At 52.6% G+C, this 20,081-nt stretch overlaps 1 protein-coding gene across 5 annotated transcripts in view; it reads left to right on the top strand.

Annotated features, from left to right (window-relative positions):
- Window positions 1–20,081, top strand: part of LOC111519964 (transcription factor Spi-B) — a 53,154-nt gene that overhangs the window by 2,233 nt on the left and 30,840 nt on the right. For 4 of the 5 annotated variants that reach the window (XM_026448399.1, XM_026448397.1, XM_026448398.1 and 1 more), the window contains exons 2-12: window positions 11,842–12,047; window positions 12,365–12,478; window positions 14,387–14,533; window positions 14,608–14,983; window positions 15,064–15,332; window positions 15,678–15,844; window positions 16,099–16,203; window positions 18,572–18,712; window positions 18,806–18,916; window positions 19,387–19,578; window positions 19,731–19,819. In XM_026448399.1, the coding sequence (XP_026304184.1) occupies window positions 11,843–12,047; window positions 12,365–12,478; window positions 14,387–14,533; window positions 14,608–14,983; window positions 15,064–15,332; window positions 15,678–15,844; window positions 16,099–16,203; window positions 18,572–18,712; window positions 18,806–18,916; window positions 19,387–19,578; window positions 19,731–19,819 (1,916 nt within the window). In that variant the 5' untranslated portion in view covers window position 11,842. The remainder of the gene's footprint in view (window positions 1–11,841; window positions 12,048–12,364; window positions 12,479–14,386; window positions 14,534–14,607; window positions 14,984–15,063; window positions 15,333–15,677; window positions 15,845–16,098; window positions 16,204–18,571; window positions 18,713–18,805; window positions 18,917–19,386; window positions 19,579–19,730; window positions 19,820–20,081) is intronic. The other variant, XM_023182317.1, reaches the window with a different exon arrangement.

Here is a 20,081-nt window from a genome sequence, read left to right as displayed (position 1 = left end):
GAGACAGAGTCTTGCTCTGTCACCCAGGCTGGAATGCAGTGGTGCGAACTCAGCTCATTGCAACCTCCGCCTCCCGGGTTCAAGCAATTATCGTGCCTCAGCCCCCTGAGTAGCTGGGATTACGGGTACCCGCTGCCACGCCCAGCTCATTTTTTGTATTTTTAGTAGAGATGGGGTTTCGCCATATTGGCCAGGCTGGTCTGGAACTCCTGACCTCAGGTGATCCACTCGCCTTGGCCTCCCAAAGTGCTGGGATTACAGCCATGAGCCACGGCGCCTGGTGGCCTTTCCTTCCTGCGCTTCCCCCTACAGGTCTCTCTTCCCGCTAGAGAGGTTCCTTCCCTCCTCTGAAATGCTCTTCCCTCTCTTATGGGTTTCTGACAGCTGCTGTTTGGACAGGCCCTCTGCTGAGCACTGGGAGCCAATGATCATCCAGTTTGGTTGGGGAAGGATGGGAGATCTCAGTCCAGAGTGCGCTGAGCTATGGTGGAGCAGTGATAGTCTTTGGGAGCCAAGAGAAGAACCTGTGTGCTCAGGGAAGACTCACCAGAGTGGTTGATACTCACAGGGAGTTTCAACTCACATGTCTGTCTTTTTTTGGTTTTTGAGACAGAGTCTTGCTTTGTCACCCAGGCTGGAGTGCAGTGGCAAGATCTCAGCTCACTGTAACCTCCACCTTCAAGTGATTCTCATGCCTCATCCTCCCGAGTAGCTGGGATTACAGGTGCGCACCACCACGCCCAGCTAATTTTTGTATTTTTAGTAGAGACAGGGTTTTGCCATGTTGCCCAGGCTAGTCTCGAATCCCTGACCTCAAGTGATCCGCCCACCTCAGCCTCCCAAAGTGCTGGGATTACAGGCGTGAGCCACCACACCCAGCCTAAACTCACATGTCTTGAAGTAACCGGACACTGTGCAGAGTGATGCTGGAGACCCCGACTTGGGCAAGACACTGACTCCTTTTCTCAAGAAGCTCACAGGCTGAAAGGATCCCAGCTCGACATGCACACATGTAATAATGGAAGTGGCACAAGGCGTTGTGGGGACCCTGAAGAGCAGCTGGTCAGCTTGGAGGAGCTAAGCCTGAGCTGAGTCTCCGGATGCAGTGGAGTTTCATGCAGTGAACACTGCCTAAGGCCTCTTGGGGGCTCAGCCCTATGCTGGGTGATGCTAAGGTCCCAGAGGAGAGTCAGTTCTTGCTCTGCCATCCAGAGGTCCCTGGCTGGTAAGGGAGGAAGACATACACCCAGGCAGTCCAGAGGCAGCAGTCACAGAGGCCTAGGGGAAGGACAAGACCAAAAGCGTGGAGGTGAGCCTGGGTGACATAGCAAGACCCTGTCTCTACAAAAAATACAAAAACTAGGCTGAGCATCACGCCTGTAATCTCAGCATTTTGGGAGGCCGAGGCGGGCAGATCGTGAGGTCAGGAGATATCGAGACCATCCTGGCTAACACGGTGAAACCTGGTCTCTACTAAAAATACAAAAAATTAGCCAGACGTGGTGGCAGGCGCCTGTAGTCCCACTTACTCGGGAGGCTGAGACAGGAGAATGGCGTGAACCTGGGAGGCAGAGCTGGCAGTGAGCCGAGATCACGCCACTGCACTCTAGCCTGGGTGAACAGAGCGAGACTCCGTATCAAAAAAAAAAGAAAAAAAATACAAAAACTAGCCTGGTGTGGTGGCGCATGCCTGTGTTCCCAGCTGCCCAGAAGGCTGAGGTGGGAATTGCTTGAGCCCTGAAGTTCAAGGCTGCTGTGACATGTGATCATGCCACTGCACTTTAGGCTGGGCAATACAGTGAGATCTGGTGTCAAAATAAAAAAGTGGAGGTGTTTTCTGGTGGAGCAAAAATGAATAGTTGCCTTTGCAATTATTTAATCATTCCCTCAGCCGATGTGTGTGAGCCAGGATGCAGTGGTGAACAAGCAAACAAATCCGCCTTCAAGGTTGTCTCCCAGGGGAGGTCAAACCACTGTATCTCCCCTGGCACAGGCCTGGCACACAGATTTAGCAGTGGGGCTCTGGAGCCAGCCTGCCTGAGTTTGAACCCTGGCCGTGCCCCACTGGGCTAGCTGTGCCATCTTGGGCAGGTAGTTTCACGTCTCTGGCCCTCAGGTCCAGCCTTTGTAAAAAGAAGTCGTAGCAGCACCTACCTCAGAGGGTTTTGTGAGGATTCTTTGAGTTCCTTTATTCTTTTATCATTCAAAAAATGTTTTCTGAGCACCCCCGCATTCCTGAAGCACAGGATAGAGCAGGAAACAAAAGATGACGCCCCTGCTCTCCTGGAGCCCCCGTTCTACTAGCAGGACTCACTGGACACGAGATAAGTAACCAGGCTAGGCATGGTAGCTCACGCCCGTTATCCCAGCACTTTGGGAGGCTGAGGCAGACGGATCACTTGAGGTGAGGAGTTTGAGACCAGTCTGGCAAACATGGTGAAACCCAGTCTCTACTAAAAATACAAAACTAGCTGGACATGGTGGTGGGCACTTGTAATCCCAGCTACCTGCGAGACTGAGGCAGGAGAATCGCTTGAGTCCAGGAGGCGGAGGCTGCAGTGAGCCGAGATTGCACCACTGCACTCCAGCCTGGCAACAGAGCGAGACTCCGTCTCAAAAACAGAACAAAACAAAACAAAAAACTGTGAGATTGGAGACTGGGTGCAGTGGCTCACACCTGTAATCACAGCACTTTGGGAGGCTGAGGTGGGAGATCATTTGAGCCCAGGAGTTTGAGACCAACCTGGCCAACATAGTGAAATCCCGTCTCTACAAAAATTAAAACATTAGCAAGGCATGGTGGCTGGTGCATGCCTCTGGTTCCAGTTACTTGGGAGGCTGAAGTGGATGGATCACTTGAGCCTAGGAGATCAAAGCCGCAGGGAGCCCTGTATGTGCCGCTGCACTCCAGCCTGGGCAACAGAGCAAGATCCTGTCTCCCCCCCCCAAAAAAAGCAAAGCTGTGAGATTGGGCAAGATTGGATGAGGTCATCGAGGAAATGAGTGTCTCACTCATTGAGAAAACCGGTGTCTGGCCTGCAGTGAGCGCATGGTGTCATTTGACTGCTGAATCTCTGTGAAGTGTTTGCTACCGAAGGGCCGTGAGAGGTGCAGAGGACAATGTTTGCCAAGCTCTCATCTTGTGCCAGGGCTGATGAGAAGGGACACAGGGGCCTTTCCTTCCTAATGCTGCTCTGCCTCCACCGTGTACTAACAAGAGCCCAGGTTTTGCCCCTGCTGACACCGTCCCTCCCACCGCACCCCCGTAGCCACAGCCAGCTGACCAAGGGCAGCCAGTCGGCTCCTTCCTTCCTCCTCCAGCTCCGGCAATGACTCTGGGCTCCCACAAGCCCCTGCGCTTCGTCTGTCCCACCCGGGTCTCTCCCCGCAGGTCATCACTCCGTCTCTCCGGCTACTTGCACAACTGGAGCCAGAGCTACTAACTGTACTTGCTTCTTCCTATAAGTCACACATGTACGCGGTTGTCACTCAGAGCGCAAACGCAGAGTCAGCTAAAGTCCTTCTCACACGAAATCTCCTGCACACACTCACGGCTGCACCACTCGCAAAAGGTGGAAGCAACCGTAATGTCCATCCACTGATGAACAGATACTGCAAACATGTTCTCACCATACAGCGAAAAGTACTCAGCACAAAAGGAATGTGGCACCGATGACAGGCCGCCACACACGTGAACGATGAACACATTCAGAGAAAGCAGCCAGACACAAGAGGCCGCGTATTCCAAGATCCCGTTTATAGGAAAAGCCCAGAATAGGCAGATCCGTGGAGACAGAAAGTAAGATGAGCGGCTGCCAGGAGTGGGGGCAGATGAGCTGAATGCGGGGAGAGAGCTAAAGGATGTAGGCTTTTTGGGGTGATGAAAGAGTTCTAAAATTGACTGTGGTGATGGTTGCCTAACTCTGAACATACTAAATACCATTGAACTATATAGACTTTAAATGGATGAATTGTATAGTATGTGAATCATGGCTCAATAAAGCAGTTAGCAGATGAAGTCTTCTTCTACCCTGTCCCCCAGGAAACCAGTTTCTTAGCTGTCCTTGTAGAATGATGCATTAAAAGCAAACAGATTTATACATATGCTCTGCATTAAAATAAAAAAGATTTCTACATACTCCCTGCATTAAAAGCAAAAAGATTTACACATACTCTTCTGTCCACCTTGTAAAATTGTTACTATTTTCATTTTATATATTTCCCCCTTAATATTTTGAAAAGTCTCAAACCTGCAGAGAAGGTACAAATTGAGTACAGTGAACAGCCACGCCCTTTGCCTCGATTCACTGACTGTTGGCATAATACCTCATTTGCTTTATCCAAGCACACACATATACCTGTACCTTTTGTCCCTTTTGTGGCTGAACTATTTGAAAGTTGTGGTCATCATGATACTTCGCCTCTGAAAACTCCAGCAGTTAACTCCTGGGGGTTTTTTTGTTTGTTTTTGTTTTTTTTTGAGACAGAGTCTTGCTCTGTCGCTCAGGCTGGAGTACAGTGGCACAACTTTGGTTCCCTGCAACCTCCGCCTCCCGGGTTCAAGCGATTCTCCTACCTCAGCTTCCTGAGTAGCTGGGATTACAGGCACCTGCCAGCACACCTGGCTAATTTTTGTATTTTTAGTAGAGACGGGGTTTCACTGTCTTTGCCAGGCTGGTCTTGAACTCCTGACGACATGATCCACCTTCCTCTGTCTCCCAGAGTGCTGGGATTACAGGTGTGAGTCACTGCACTCGGCCTAACTCTTTTTTTTTGTACAGGAGTTTACTCTTATCATGCAGGTTGTAGTACAGTGGGGTGGTCACGGCTCACTGCAGCCTCAAACTCCCCATACTCAGCTGATCCTCAGCCTCCTGAGTAGCTGGGACTAAAGGTGTTTGCTACCACACCCTGCTAATTTTTGTATTGTTTTATAGAGACAGGGTTTCACCATGTTGCCTAGGCTGATCTCAAACTCCTGGGCTCAAGCGATCCGCCTGCCTTGGCCTCCAAATGTCCTGGGATTACAGCCGTGAGCCACCGTGCCTGGCCTCCAGCAGTCAGCTCTTAAGAACAGGGATGTCCGCCTACAGAACTACAGTGTCATTGTCATCGTCATGCAGTTTAACATGAGACAGTGACGGTATCGAATAGACAGTCCTTATTTAGATCTGTCATGTGTCCTTGTAATGTTCTTCAAAGCTATTAATAATTTCTTTCTTTTTTTTTTTTTCCAAGACTGAGTCTCGCTCTATCACCCAGACTGGAGTGCAGTGGCGCTATTTCTACTCACTGCAACCTCTGCCTCCTGGGTTCAAGCCATTCTCCTGCCTCAGCCTACCGAGTAGCTGGAATCACAGGCATGCGCCACTATGCCTGGCTGATTTTTTTGTATTTTTAGTAGAGACGGGGTTTCATTTTGGCCAGGCTGGTCTCAAACTCCTGACCTCAGGTGATCCACCCGCCTCAGACTCCCAAAGGGCTGGGATTATAGGCATAAGCCACTGCACCTGGCCAATAATTTCATTTTTTTTTTCCCCCACTCTTGTTGCCCAGGTTGAAGTGCAGTGGCACAATCTTGTCTCACTGCAACCTCCACCTCCCAGGTTCAAGCAATTCTCCTGCCTCAGCCTCCTGAGTAGCTGGTATTACAGGCGCCCACCACCACACCCAGCTAATTTTTGTATTTTTTTAGTAGAGATGGCGTTTCACCACATTGGTCAGGCTGGTCTTAATCTCCAGACCTCAGGTGATCCGCCTGCCTCGGTCTCCCAAAGTGCTGGGATTACAGGCATGAGCCACCACGCCCAGCCCATAATTTTATTTTTTTAATCCAAGTTCTAACTTAGGATAACACACATTGTCATGGCACCTTTTTCATTATTTGAGACGTGTCTCGCTCCCTTGCCCAGGCTGTATTGCAGTGGTGCAATCATGGCTCACTGCAGCCTTCACCTCCCAGTCTCAAGTGATCCTCCCACCTCAGCCCCCTGAGTAGCTGGGACTATAGGTATGTACCACCATGCTTAAGTAATTTTTAATTTTTTGTGGAAATTGGGTCTCACCATGTTGCCTAGGCTAGTTTCTAACACCTGGCCTCAAGTGATCATCCCACCTCAGCCTCGCAAAGTGTTGGGATTACAGATGTGAGGCCCCTAGCAGCTTACTTTTTCATGACATCAGCAGTTTTAAAGATTTCAGACCAGTGTTGTCACCTTTCACTTTGGATTCATTTGTTTCTTTTTCTTGTTTTGTTTTGAGACAGAGTTTTACTCTGTCACCCAGGCTGGAGCACAGTGGCATGATCTCAGCTCACTGCAACCTCTGCCTCCCAGGTTCAAGTAATTCTCCTGCCTTAGCCTCTGGAGTAGCTGGTATTACAGGCGCCCACCACCATGCTCAGCTAATTTTTGTATTTTAGTAGAGACAGGGTTTCACCATGTTGGTCAGGCTGGTCTGGAACTGCTAATCTCAAGTGATCCACCCGACTTGGCCTCCCAAAACGCTGGGATTACAGGCGTGACCCCCCGCGCCCAGGCCATTTGTTTCTTAATGACTAGAATCAGGGTAAACGTTTTCTTAGACATTTTTTTTCAACACAAAAGATAAAATTCTGAGTGCACCACTGTGCATCTTGCTTTATCTACTGAACAATGCCTCTTTGAGAAACTTCCCTATCAGTACACAAAGAGCTTCCTCGTTCATTTACACAGTTGCATAGTATTCCATTGAACGGACTTAACTTATTTAAATAGACCCCTGGGTGAGGACAGTTAGGTGGTTTCCAGTCTTTGGGGATTTCAAACGATGCTTCCGGAAATAACCTTATAAATGCAGTTTTTCTTATGTGATAATATATCTACAGTGTACGTCCCTAGATGTGGAATTGCGGCCTCCAAACTTTTATGTTTGTAAGTGAGGTGTCATTTACATGGCATGCCATGCCCAGGTCTCCAGTGTACAGTTGGCTGTGTAGTGTGGTTTATCACCCCAGAAAACCCCTCATACCCTTCCCAGTCTCTCCTACTCTAGGAGCAGCCACTAGTCTGATTTCTAGCGCTGTAGATCACTTTAGTCTATTCTACTTTATCTAAATGGTATCATACAATAAGTACGTTCTTTTTTACGGAGGTAAAATTAGCCATTTTAAAGCAAACAATGGCGGGGCGCGGTGGCTCATGCCTGTAATCCCAGCACTTTGGGGAGGCCGAGGCAAGCAGATCACTTGAGCCCAGGATTTCAGACCAGCCTGAGCAACATGGCAAAACCCGTCTTTACCAAAAAACAATTGGCCAGGCATGGTAACACGCACCTGTCTTCCTAACTACTCAGGAGGCCAAGGTAGGAGGATCGCCTGAGCCTGAGAGGTCAAGGCTGTAGTGAGCTGAGATCATGCCACTGCACTCTAGCCTAGGTGACAGAGTGAGACCTTGTCTCAATAAAGAGAAAATAATAATAAAGCAAATAATTCAGTTGGTACATTCACAGTGTTGTACAACCATTACTTCTGTCTAATTTCAAAACATTTCATCACCCCTGCAGAAAACCCCATACTCCGTAACCAGTCACTCCTCGAGCCCCCAGTGTGTGCTTTGTGTCTGGCTTCTGCACAGCCTGCTTTCAAGATCCATCCGTGTTGCATGTCTGTCAGTAGCTGGCCCGTTTCTAATGCTGAGTGTCTGTCATGAACCGCCCTGAACTTTTCTAATACACACTCCATCCGTTCAGAATTTTTCCGTGCTTATTTGAGGTCTAAGGTGTTGTACCAAGGAGCCCCCAAAACACAGTGGCCCAAGAAAGACACAAATTGATCTCTCCATGTAACGCTTTGGAAGATAGGCAAGTGTGCAGGATTGGCAGACAGCTTTGCTCTGGAAGGTTGTTGGGGAGCCCAGTGTTGTCCCCATCCTTGTGGTTGGCTCCCCCACTACATCCACGTTCCAGCCATTGTGATGGGGAAGAGGGTGGGGTGATGTCCCAGTAGCTGCACACCTCATGATCACTCTCATTCCTGGAGGGAGAACTTAGTCATGTGGCCATGCTGGCAGTGCATACTGGGAAATGTAGTCATCAACTTGGCAGCCTATAGCCGCTCCAGAGAGGCAGGGTTGGAGGGGTGTGTTCTATTGCAAAAAAGCAAGGCAAAGCTGGGCACGGTGGCTCACACCTGTAATCTGAGCACTTTGGGAGGCCGATGCGGGCGGATCACCTGAGGTCAGGAGTTCCAGACCAGCCTGGCCAACATGGTGAAACCCCGTTTCTACTAAAAATACAAAAAATTAGTGGGTATGGTGACGGGCGCCTGTAATCCCAGCTACTCAGGAGGCTGAGGCAGGAGAATCGCTTGAACCCAGGAGGCGAAGGTTGCAGTGAGCCGAGATCAGCCACTGCACTCCAGCCTGGGTGACAGAGTGAGACTCTGTCTAAAAAAAATAAGCAAAATAAAAAGGCAAAGTGAGGACTGGATATGGGGCAACCGTTATGAGATCCAGGGGTGTTCACTTGGACCTAGGACAGCTGACCTGCTCACCTGCCTCTTCCCAGCCGCATCTGGGATCTGCCCTATGTTCCAGGAATCCCCTCTGTCCCAGCCTGGACCCTGGGGGACAAGTACTTTGTTTTTTTGTTTTTTGAGATGGAGTTTCACTCTTGTTGCCCAGGCTAGAGTGCAATGGTGCAGTCTTGGCTGACTGCAACCTCTGCCTCCTGGGTTCAAGTAATTCTCCTGCCTCAGCCTCCCAAGTAGCTGGGGGGTACGGGTGTGCGCCACCATGCCCAGCTAATTTTGTATTTTTTTAGTAGAGACAGGGCTTCACCATGTTGGTCAGGCTGGTCTCAAACTCCTGACCTCAAGTGATCCACTCGTCTCGGCCTTGCAAAGTGCTGGGATTATAGGTGCGAGCCACTGCGCCCGGCTAGGTACGGGTACTTTTTAAAAACTTCTTTCTCTGATAATTTCAAATTAACAGGAAGGTTGAAAGAATAAATAGTGTAGGCCGGGCGCGGTGGCTCACGTCTATAATCCCAGCACTTTGGGAGGCCAAGGCAGGCGGATCACGAGGTCAAGAGATCGAGACCACGGTGAAACCCTGTCTCTACTAAAAATACAAAAAAAGTTAGCTGGGCGCGGTGGCGGATGCCTGTAGTCCCAGCTACTCAAGAGGCTGAGGCAGGAGAATGGCGTGAACCCGGGAGGCGGAGCTTGCAGTGAGCCGAGATCATGCCACTGCACACCAGCCTGGGCGACAGCGCGAGACTCCATCTCAAAAAAAAAAAAAAATTAGTGTAAAGAACACCTACACGCCCTTTGCCCAGATCACCTGTTTCAACATTCCGCCCTATTTATGATTTGCATGCGTGTTTCGTATCTCCCTTCTCTCTGTATACATACACTTTTTACAAATAATTCCCAATACCTTGTAGGCGTTATGGCCATTTACTCCTAAATACTTGAGTGTGTATCTCCTTAGAATATTCTTATTGAACTACCGTAAAGTAACCCCCTTAAGTTTAACCTGAATATAATCTTGTCTAATCAACTAGAGGATACATACTTTTCTTCTTTTTTTTTTTTTTTTTGCGGCGGGGTCTTGCCATGTTGTCCAGTCCAGTCTCGAACTCCTGGGCTCAAGCAATCCTCCCACCTTGGCCTCCCAAAGTGCTGAGATTACAGACATAAGCCACTGTGCCCAGTGAACGTTTTTGTTGTGGCTGTTTTTTGGCTTGTCTGTTTGGGTTTTATTTGCTGGTGGTCGTGGTGGTGGATTTTTTTTTGTTTTTTTTGGCCAGGCGCCATAGCTCATGCCTGAAATCTCAGCACTTTGGGAGGCCCCAAGGAAGGTGGATTACTTGAGGTCAGGAGTTCAAGACCAGCCTGGCCAACATGGTGAAACCCCATCTCCACTAAAAATACAAAAATTAGCTGGACATGGTGGCACGTGCTTGTAATCCCAGCTACTCGGGAGGCTGAGGCAGGAGAATTGCTTGAACTGGGACCCGGGAGGCGGAAGTTGCAGTGAGTTGAGATTGCACCACTGCACTCTAGCCTGGGCAACAAGAGTCAGATTCCGTCTTTTTTGTTTGTTTGTTTTGAGACGGTGTCTTGTTCTGTGGCCCAGGCTGGAATGCAATGGCATGATCTCGGCTCACTGCAACCTCCGCCTCCCGAGCTCAAGGATTCTCCTGTCTCAGCCTTCTGAGTAGCTGGGATTATAGGCGCCTGGCACGACGCCCAGCTAATTTTTGTATTTTTAGTAGAGATGGGATTTCTTTTTTTTTTTTTCTTTTTTTTTTTTTTGAGACGGAGTCTGGCTCTGTCGCCCAGGCTGGAGTGCAGTGGCCGGATCTCAGCTCACTGCAAGCTCCGCCTCCTGGGTTTACGCCATTCTCCTGCCTCAGCCTCCCGAGTTGCTGGGACTACAAGCGCCCGCCACCTCGCCCGGCTAGTTTTTGTATTTTTTTTTTAGTAGAGATGGGGTTTCACTGTGTTCGCCAGGATGGTCTCGATCTCCTGACCTCATGATCCGCCCATCTCGGCCTCCCAAAGTGCTGGGATTACAGGCTTGAGCCACCGCGCCCGGCCAGTAGAGATGGGATTTCACCATGTTGGTCAGGCTGGTCTTGAACTCCTGAACTTGTGATCGCCCGCCTCAGCCTCCCAAAGTGCTGGGATTACAGGCATGAGCCATCGTACCCAGCCCTGATTCCATCTTTAAAAAAAAAAAAGAAAAAAAGAAAGAAAAGAAAAAGGCACATATATAAGTAGCAGTCTGTATGTGATTTGTGTGTGTTTTGTTTGCTACTGTGGGTCCCAGACTGGGGGAGAAAGCAGGTTACTATAAACGGCATTTTGGAGACAGTTGGAGAAATTGGGAAAGGTGCCCTTTATTTTATATCATCCTTGAGTCAGTGTTAAATGTCCTAGATTGTATCGTACTTTGTTCAGTGAAGGGAATTCCTTATTCTTAGGCACTACATGCTGAAGTGTGCAGGGGTATGGGATCTGCTAGGAACTCTCAAATTACTCAGGAAAAGAAGTAATAATATGGTGTTCACGCCACACATGTGGGAGGTCAGAGAGAGGCGGCGAGGAAGCACACACATAACACACTGACCACTGGGGAGCCTGGGGAAGGGCATACAGGAGTTCTAGGGATTTGAGATTACGTCGAAGCATTTAGGTTGGTGCAAAAGTAATCGCAGTTTTTGTCATTTCAATGGCAGATGGCCTGGGCGCATGGTTGGTAGGTGAGGGCATCGGAGACAGAGGTTTATGGGAAATAAAGAGGTGTGCTAAGGCCGGGTGTGGGGGCTGTAATCCCAGCACTTTGGGAGGCTGAGGTGGGCGGATCACCTGAGGTCAGGAGTTTAAGACCAGCCTGGCCAACATAGCGAAACCCCGTCTCTACTCAAAACACAAAAATTAGCTGGGTGTGGTAGTGGGTGCCTGTAATCCCAGCTACTCGGGAGGCTGAGGGGAGAATCACTTGAACCTGGGAGTGGAGTTTGCAGTGAGCCGAGATCATGTCATTGCACTCCAGCCTGGGTGACAAGAGCACAATTCCATCTCAAAAAAAAAAAAAAAGAGAGAGGTGCTAAGGACCTAGTGTGATGGGAGAGAGGGTCAGGGAGTCGAATGGCCTGCCACTGCAGTAGCTAACAGTTGAGTGTCTGGAATGTGCTCCCACCCAGCTGCCTGCAGGGTGCAGAGCTGTGTTAGTACAGCCACTCCAGAGTAGGAAAAGGCTCATGGTCATGGTGGGTGCATGGGATGCCATGGAGAAGACAGGGTAAGAGGTGTCTCTGGTCAGAACCTCCACCAAGCTCCAACTTGCCCAGCAGGATGGATGGCAAGCGGCGGCCAGACCCAGGGCCCGGGGTGCCCCCAAAGCGGGCCCGTGGGAGCCTCTGGGATGATGATGATGCACATCAGCCATCCCAATTCGAGGAGGACCTGGCACTGATGGAGGAGTTGGAGGCAGAGCACAGGCTGCAGGAGCAGGAGGAGGAGGAGGAACTGCAGTCAATCCTAGAGGGGGTTGCAGACGGTAAGTCTTAGAGCTGGAAGCCCCTGCTGCCCATCCCATTGCTCCTGGTCTTGCCTTTGGTCCAAGAGTCAGCTGCAAAGCTGACCTGTGACCCCACTCTTGCCAACTTTGAATCCTACAAAGGACTGCCCTTTCACCCCATGCCGCCTGTGTAGCCTGCAGTGATTCTGGACCTGACCCTTGACCCCCATTCTCTTCCAAGTTTCCTGCCTGACCCAGACCGCCACCTCTGCCTGGCTCCTTTCAGAATCACATGCCATCCTGGCCGGGGAAGACCATGACTCCATGTACCCCACTTCCTTCCCTTCCCCCACCAGGGCAGGTCCCACTGTCAGCCATAGATCCTCGCTGGCGTCGGCCCACACCACCCCCCCTGGACCCCCAGACAGAGCCCCTCATCTTCCAGCAGCTGGAGATTGACCACTATGTGGGTGAGTTTGGGGGTTATGGGTGAGTGCTGGGGTCCTGTGCTCCTGGGGCAGAGGCCGGGCCAGGTCAGCCCTCCCAGCCATAGAGCTGTAGTGACAGACCAGTGGGTGCCAGGGCCTGTGGAGCATGAAGCAAAGGTGACACAGGGTCAACTTGAGGGAGGTGCTTGGAGCGTTGAGCTGTTTTGCATACGTGGTGGCTGCAGCCTGTGCAAGGACCTTTGTGCCTTAAAATTCATAACACTAGACACATATACCAAAAGTCAATTTGACTTTTTTTTTTTTTGAGATGGAGTCTTGCTCTGTCACCTAGGCTAGAGTGTAGTGGCCTGATCTCGGCTCACTACAACCTCTGCCTCTGGGGTTCAAGTGATTCTCCTGCCTCAGCCTCCCAAGTAGCTGGGATTACAGGCACACACCACCACGCCTGGCTAATTTTTGTATTTTTAGTAGAGATGGGCTTTCGCCATGTTGGCTAGTCTGGTCTTGAACTCCTGACCTCAAGTGATCCACCTGCATTGGCCTCCAAAGTGCTGAGATTATAGGTGTGAGACACCATGCCCAGCCCAATTTGACTTTTTATGAGTTTTTTTTTTTTTTTTTTTTTTTTTTTGATTTCTCTCTGTTGCCCAGGCAGGCTGGAGTGCACCTAGCCAATAATTATTTATTTATTTATTTATTTATTTTTATGGAGTCTCGCTCTTGTCGCCCAGGCTGGAGTGCAGTGGCACGCTCTTGGCTCACTATAACCTCCGCCTCCTGGGTTCAAGTGATTCTTCTGCCTCAGCCTCCCAAGTAGCTGGGATTACAGGTGCCCACCATCACACCTGGCTAATTTTTGTATTTTTAGTAGAGACGGGATTTTGCCATCTTGGTCAGGCTGGTTTCGAACTCCTGACCTCAGGTGATCTGCTAACCTTGGCCTCCCAAAGTGCTGGGATTACAAGAATGAGCCACTGTGCCCGGCCAGTTTTTTTTTTTTTTTTTGAAACAGAGTCTCCCTCTGTCACCCAGGCTGGAGGGCAGTGGCACCATCATGGTTCACTGTAACCTCAACCTCCTGGACTCAAGTGATCCTCCCACCTCAGCCTCGGAGTAGCTAGGACTACAGGTGTGCACCACAATGTCTGCCTTACTTTTAAAAATATACTTTTGGGCCCGGTGTGGTGGCTTAAGCCTGTAATCCCAGCACTTTCAAAGGCTGAGGCAGGCTGATCACTTGAGGTCAGGAATTTGAGACCAGTCTGGCCAACATGTTAAAACCCCATCTCTACTAAAAATTCAAAAAATTAGCCAGCTGTGGTAGCACGGGCCTGTAATCTCAGCTATTCAGGTGACTGAGGCACAAGAATCCTTTCAACCTGGGAGGTGGTTGAAATATATATATAATATATGTTTAATATATATCATATATTCTTTATATATGTTATTTTATATATAACATATATATTAATATACTTTGTAGAGACAAATATATTTTTACAGGTAATATGTTACGTGTGTGTATGTGTGTGTGTGTGTATATATATATATATATATATATATTTTTTTTTTTTTTTTGAGACTGGGTCTCGCTCTGTTGCCCAGGCTGGTCTCAAAGTCCTGGGCTCTAGCGATCCTCCCGCCTCGGTCTCACAAAGCACAGGAATCACAGGTGTGAGTCACTGTGCATGGCCAGTTGTTTTTATCTTGTAATAAAAAAGAGGGGCCTCCCTGTAGTTATGCTGTGGAGAATGGATCCTGGGGGATGAGGGTGGAGATGGGAACCAGGGCGGAGGCTGAAATGGGCACAGGGAATGGTACGGGGCAGGAGTGCCCCAGGCTGCAGGCCCCAAGGTATTTCGAGGCTGTGGAGGCGCACCTCGGAGGACCCTGAGACGCATGGCCGCTGCCTTACCTGTGGCCCCACAGGCCCAGCGCAGCCTGTGCCTGGCGGGCCTCCACTGTCCTGTGGCTCCGTGCCTGTGCTCCGCGCCTTCGGGGTCACCGATGAGGGGGTCTCTGTCTGCTGCCACATCCACGGCTTCGCTCCCTACTTCTACACCCCAGCGCCCCCAGGTGAGTGGCCCCCACCCAGTCCCTCCCCGAGCCACTGGAGCCCCCTGCACCTCTGACCACCCCTCCCACACCAGGTTTCGAGCCCGAACACCTGGGTGATCTGCAACGGGAGCTGAACTTGGCCATCAGTCGGGACAATCGCGGGGGGAAGGAGCTGACCGGGCCGGCCGTGCTGGCGGTGGAGCTGTGCTCCCGAGAGAGTGAGTGCTCCCCCGGGATCAGCGGGTTGGGGGGGTCCCCTGGGGAGGCCATTGGCCGGTCCCAGCTTCTTCCATCTGCAGGCATGTTTGGGTACCACGGGCACGGCCCCTCCCCATTCCTGCGCATCACCCTGGCACTGCCGCGCCTCGTGGCCCCGGCCCGCCGTCTCCTGGAACAGGGCATCCGTGTGGCAGGCCTGGGCACACCCAGCTTCGCGCCCTACGAGGCCAATGTCGACTTTGAGATCCGGTACGGCCTCTGCCTCACTTCTCCAGCCTCTATCCCCACCCTCGGGCAGCCCCTGTCCACTGACCCCCAGCCTCCTCCAGGTTCATGGTGGACACGAACATCGTCGGCTGCAACTGGCTGGAGCTCCCAGCTGGGAAATACACCCTGAGGCTGAAGAAGAAGGTGCAGGGCTTCCCAGGGCAGGGCCTGCTGCCACCGCTGACCCACCCATGCCCACAGACTACGCAGTGCCAGCTGGAGGCAGACGTGCTGTGGTCTGACGTGGTCAGTCACCCACCGGAAGGGCCGTGGCAGCGCATTGCACCCCTGCGCGTGCTCAGCTTTGATATCGAGTGCGCTGGCCGCAAAGGTCTGTCCCTGGGCCCGGGCTCCTGCCCGCCTCATTGTTGGTACCAGGCGGGGGGTCGGGAGGGCAGGCCCTGGGAACGGCAAGTGCGAAGGTGCTGGGGCGGGAGCACCCCAGCCTGTGTGGCCAGATGGAGTGAGCACAGAGGGTGTGGAGACGGCCTGGAGGTAAGGGCAGAGCAGGAGCCAGGGTGAGCTACACAGGGCCACAGGGCCGCAGGGCCACAGGGCAGCAGGACCAGGGCCTGCAGGCAGTGGGGACAGCCCTAGGGAGATGGGAAGTGCAGCCTCCCTGCTATGTCAGGAGTGAGGGGCAGGAGTCAGGCCCCTGCATCCTCCTCCCTCACAGGCATCTTCCCTGAGCCTGAGCGGGACCCTGTCATCCAGATCTGCTCGCTGGGCCTGCGCTGGGGGGAGCAGGAGCCCTTCCTACGCCTGGCGCTCACCTTGCGGCCCTGTGCCCCTATCCTGGGCGCCAAGGTGCAGAGCTACGAGAAGGAGGAGGACCTGCTGCAGGTAGCTCTCGTTCCGTGCCCCACACCATTTCCTGGGGCCCCCACCAGCCTCCACATCCTGAGCCATCAGTCCCCGGGTGCTGCGACGCCCGTGTCTGTGGGTCTGGGTGGGCCCCTGTGCACTGAGGCTTGAGCACTTCCCCTCTGTGTTCTGCAGGATTTTCAGGGGTGGCTGGGGTTCTAGAACATTCTGGAAGTAGGGGACTCCGTGGCAGGGCAACCTACCAGGGTGACCCTGTGTGCTCCCACCCCCAGGCCTGGTCCACCTTCATCAGCATCATGGACCCCGACGTGATCACCGGTTACAACATCCAGAACTTCGACCTTCCATACCTCATCTCTCGGGCCCAGACCCTCAAGGTGAGGGCTGGGCAGGCGGGGGGGCTTCTCTCAGATGCCCCAGGTGTAGCCTCTGGGCCCTGGGCCTCCTTCCCGCTCCCTCTCCTGGCCTTGCCCTACTCCCAGTCGGAAAAGTTACTGTGGCTTTTGTCAGAGACAAGGAGGGAGTTACAGTGTAGTAAGAGAAGGCTGTGCATGCAGATGTCGGACTGAAGCTTGAAGGAGTTCAACAAGCCATTGAAGCAGCCACTGAATCCCAGTCTTCCTTTAGGTTATATCAGCATAAGGAAAAGAATCATAATGAAGGAGGAGGGGCGGGGGGTGTGTTGTCGGACAGGGCAAATTCCAGATGCTTGTTGAGTCTGGGTGTGTGTAAGGGTGGATTCCTCTGCCCGAGTTGCTGTCACAAAGAGCTACAGACCAGGTGGCTGAAAACAGCAAAAGGTCATTGTCTCACCGTCCTGAAGGCTGGAAAGTCCATGACCACAGTGTCAGCGGGCCTGCTTCCTTCCGGGGCTGCGAGGGAGGACCGGTTCCCGGCCTCTCTCCTTGGCTTGCAGACGGACATTGGCCCCCTGTGCCTCTTTACACCGTCTTCTCATCTTCTCTCTGTGCGTGTCTGTTTCCACATGTCCTCCTTTTTTTTTTTTTTTTTTTTGAGAAGGTGTCTCACTCTGTTACCCAGACTGGAGTGCAGTGGCGTGATCTCGGCTCACTGCAAGCTCCACCTCATGGGTTCATGCCATTCTCCTGCCTCAGCCTCCCAAGTAGCTGGGACTACAGGTGTCCACCACCACGCCCGGCTAATTTTTTATATTTTTAGTTGAGACAGGGTTTCACCATGTTAACCAGGATGATCTTGATCTCCTGACCTTGTGATCTGCCTGCCTCAGCCTCCCAAAGTGCTGGGATTACAGGCATGAGCCACCGCTCCCAGCCCTTTTTTTTTTTTTTTTGAGGTGGAGTCTTGCTGTGTCACCCAGGCTGGAGTGCGATGGGGCGATTGAGGCTCACTGTAACTCCGCCTCCCAGGTTCAAGTGATTCTCCTGTGTCAGCCTCCCGGGTTGCTGGGATTACAGGCTCATGCCACCACACTCCGCTAAGTTTTGCTTTTTTGTTGTTGTTGTTTCTTGAGACAGAACTTCACTCTTGTTGCCCAGGCTGGAGTGCGATGGCACAATCTCGGCTCACCACAACCTCTACCTCCCAGGTTCAAGCAATTCTCCTGCCTCATCCTCCCGAGTAGCTGGGATTATAGGCACCCACCTCCATGCCTGGCTAATTTTACATATTTAGTAGAGACAGGGTTTCTCCATGTTGACCAGGCTGATCTCGAACTCCCGATCTGAGGTGATCTGCCCACTTCGGCCTCCCAGAGTGCTGGGATTACAGGTGTGAGCCAGTGCACCTGGCCCACATGTCCTCTTTGTATAGTGACACCGTCATGGGATGAGTGCCCACCCCAGTGACCTCATCTTTGCTTAACCCCCTGCAAAGTCGTATTTCCAAATGAGGTTACATTCTGAGGTGCTGGGGGTTAGGACTTCAACATCTTTTGGGAGAACATGGTTCAGCCCTTAACAGAGTATATTGCCTTATTTTCCTGCTTTTCTCTATGTCTGGCCAGCTTAGTAATGGAAAAACAAAACAGGCTGGGTGTGGTGGCCCACGCCTGTAATCCCAGCACTTTGGGAGGATGAGGCAAGAGGATCGATTGAGCCCAGGAGTTCAAGACTAGCCAGGGTAACATAACAAGACTCTGTTTCTATTAAAGAGAAAAAAAGAAACAATCCATTCTAAAAAACAGAACAAACTGTTAGGACCCCCAGTGGCTCCAGCTGTACATTCCACAGCGTGGCACTGATGCCTGGGCCACTGCCTCCTCCTCCCCTTCCCTGGGCGCCCCTCACCCTCTGCTCTGGCCCCAGCTCAGGCTTCTTGTGGCCTTAGTCTCCCCCAGGCTGGGCCCCAGCACCCTGCAAGGCCCCCTCCACCCAGGCGCCCTCCAGCGCCCTCAGCATCCATCTCAGCCCAGCTCCACGTCACCTCCTGCCTCTGCCCCAACCTGGCCGCCTGCTCACAGTGTCCCCAAATCTTTTCCTGTTTCCCACCTAGGTGCAGCCCACAGACACCAGGCTCTGTGCTTGGCCCCCAGTCCATCTGGGCCCCTGACTCTCCCTGTCCCAGCCCCGACTGCAGCTTCGTCCTCCCTCCCCAGCCTTCAGCCCCCCGACACCCAGCCTGAGACTGTCTTTCTGTCCCCAGGGTTGCTCTCGACCCCCAAGGGTTGCTATAAGGAGGTTGTGGTCGGTCTCGATCTCCGTTCCTCTGGCTGATGTGACACTGGGGACCCACAGCCTGCTGCACACCCTGCCTCTCCCCCACCAGGTACAAACATTCCCTTTCCTGGGCCGTGTGGCTGGCCTTCGCTCCAACATCCGGGACTCGTCATTCCAGTCCAAGCAGACGGGCCGGCGGGACACCAAGGTGGTCAGCATGGTGGGCCGTGTGCAGATGGATGTGCTGCAGGTACAGCTGGGCCAGGCGGGAGGACGGGTGTGTCCCTGTCCTCGGGAGGCCACTGCCCAGGCCTGCAGCCGAGCAGCCCATCCACCCACCTAGGTGCTGCTGCGGGAGTACAAGCTCCGCTCCTACACGCTTAATGCCGTGAGCTTCCACTTCCTGGGCGAGCAGAAGGAGGACGTGCAGCACAGCATCATCACCGACCTGCAGGTGCCTGCTGCCTCCCTGACCTCTCCCCGACCTCTGACCTCTGACCCCCACCTGACCCTTTCCCAGCCCCTGACCTAAACTTCACACCCCCACGTCTGACTTCACTTTTTGACCTGCTGTTATGACCTGTGACCTTACCTGCCACCCACCTTTTTCTGACCTCTGACCCCAGATTTCTCTCCACTCCTGTGACCTCTGTTACTATGACCTTGGCTCCACTTTCCTGGCCTGACCACAGGTCCACGGTGGCCTTCAGGCTGCTCCCTCCTCCTCCCTCTGACCCTGCGGACTCCCTGGCCCCCAACACTACCTCCATCCCCACCTAGACCCTGATGGCTTGGAGGCTGCCCCTGCCCACCTCACCTCCCAGGCCCTCTCCAGGCTACCTCACCCTGACCCCCACTGCCTCCTCCTGCTCTGCCTCCCACCCCCAACTCCTGGTCCCTGACCCCATCTGTGCCCATCCCCAGAATGGGAACGACCAGACCCGCCGCCGCCTGGCCGTGTACTGCCTGAAGGACGCCTATCTGCCTCTGCGGCTGCTGGAGCGGCTCATGGTGCTGGTGAACGCCGTGGAGATGGCGAGGGTCACTGGCGTGCCCCTCAGCTACCTGCTCAGCCGTGGTCAGCAGGTCAAGGTCGTATCCCAGCTGTTGCGGCAGGTCAGTAGCCAAGACTTGTCCTCACCACTCCCCCCCAGGCACATCTCTGGCCCCCTCCAGGCGATGGCATCCGGGATGCACTTTTTCTCCCTGTTCCCAATCCGCACAACCCCGCCTATACCCACTCCGTTTTCCACCTTCTCCCCTCCCAGGCCATGCACGAGGGGCTGCTGATGCCCGTGGTGAGGTCGGAGGGTGGCGAGGACTACACGGGAGCCACTGTCATCGAGCCCCTCAAAGGGTGAGGCCCCAGGCTTGTACCTGTAATCTCTAGGAGGCTGAGGTGGGAGGATCACTTGAGCTCAGGAGTTTGAGAATAGCCAGGGCGACATAGTGAGACCCCTGCTCCACAAAAAATTTTTTAAAAAGAGCCAGGCCCACGGTGGCTCACGTCTGTAATCCCAGCACTTTGGGAGGCCAAGACGGGCGGATCACGAGGTCAGGAGATCAAGACCATCCTGGCTAACACAGTGAAACCCCGTCTCTACTAAAAAATACAAAAA

The sequence above is a fragment of the Piliocolobus tephrosceles genome, chromosome 21 (assembly GCF_002776525.5).
Source record: "Piliocolobus tephrosceles isolate RC106 chromosome 21, ASM277652v3, whole genome shotgun sequence".
Lineage (NCBI taxonomy): Eukaryota > Metazoa > Chordata > Mammalia > Primates > Cercopithecidae > Piliocolobus > Piliocolobus tephrosceles.
This window is presented reverse-complemented; position numbering and strand designations above follow the sequence as displayed.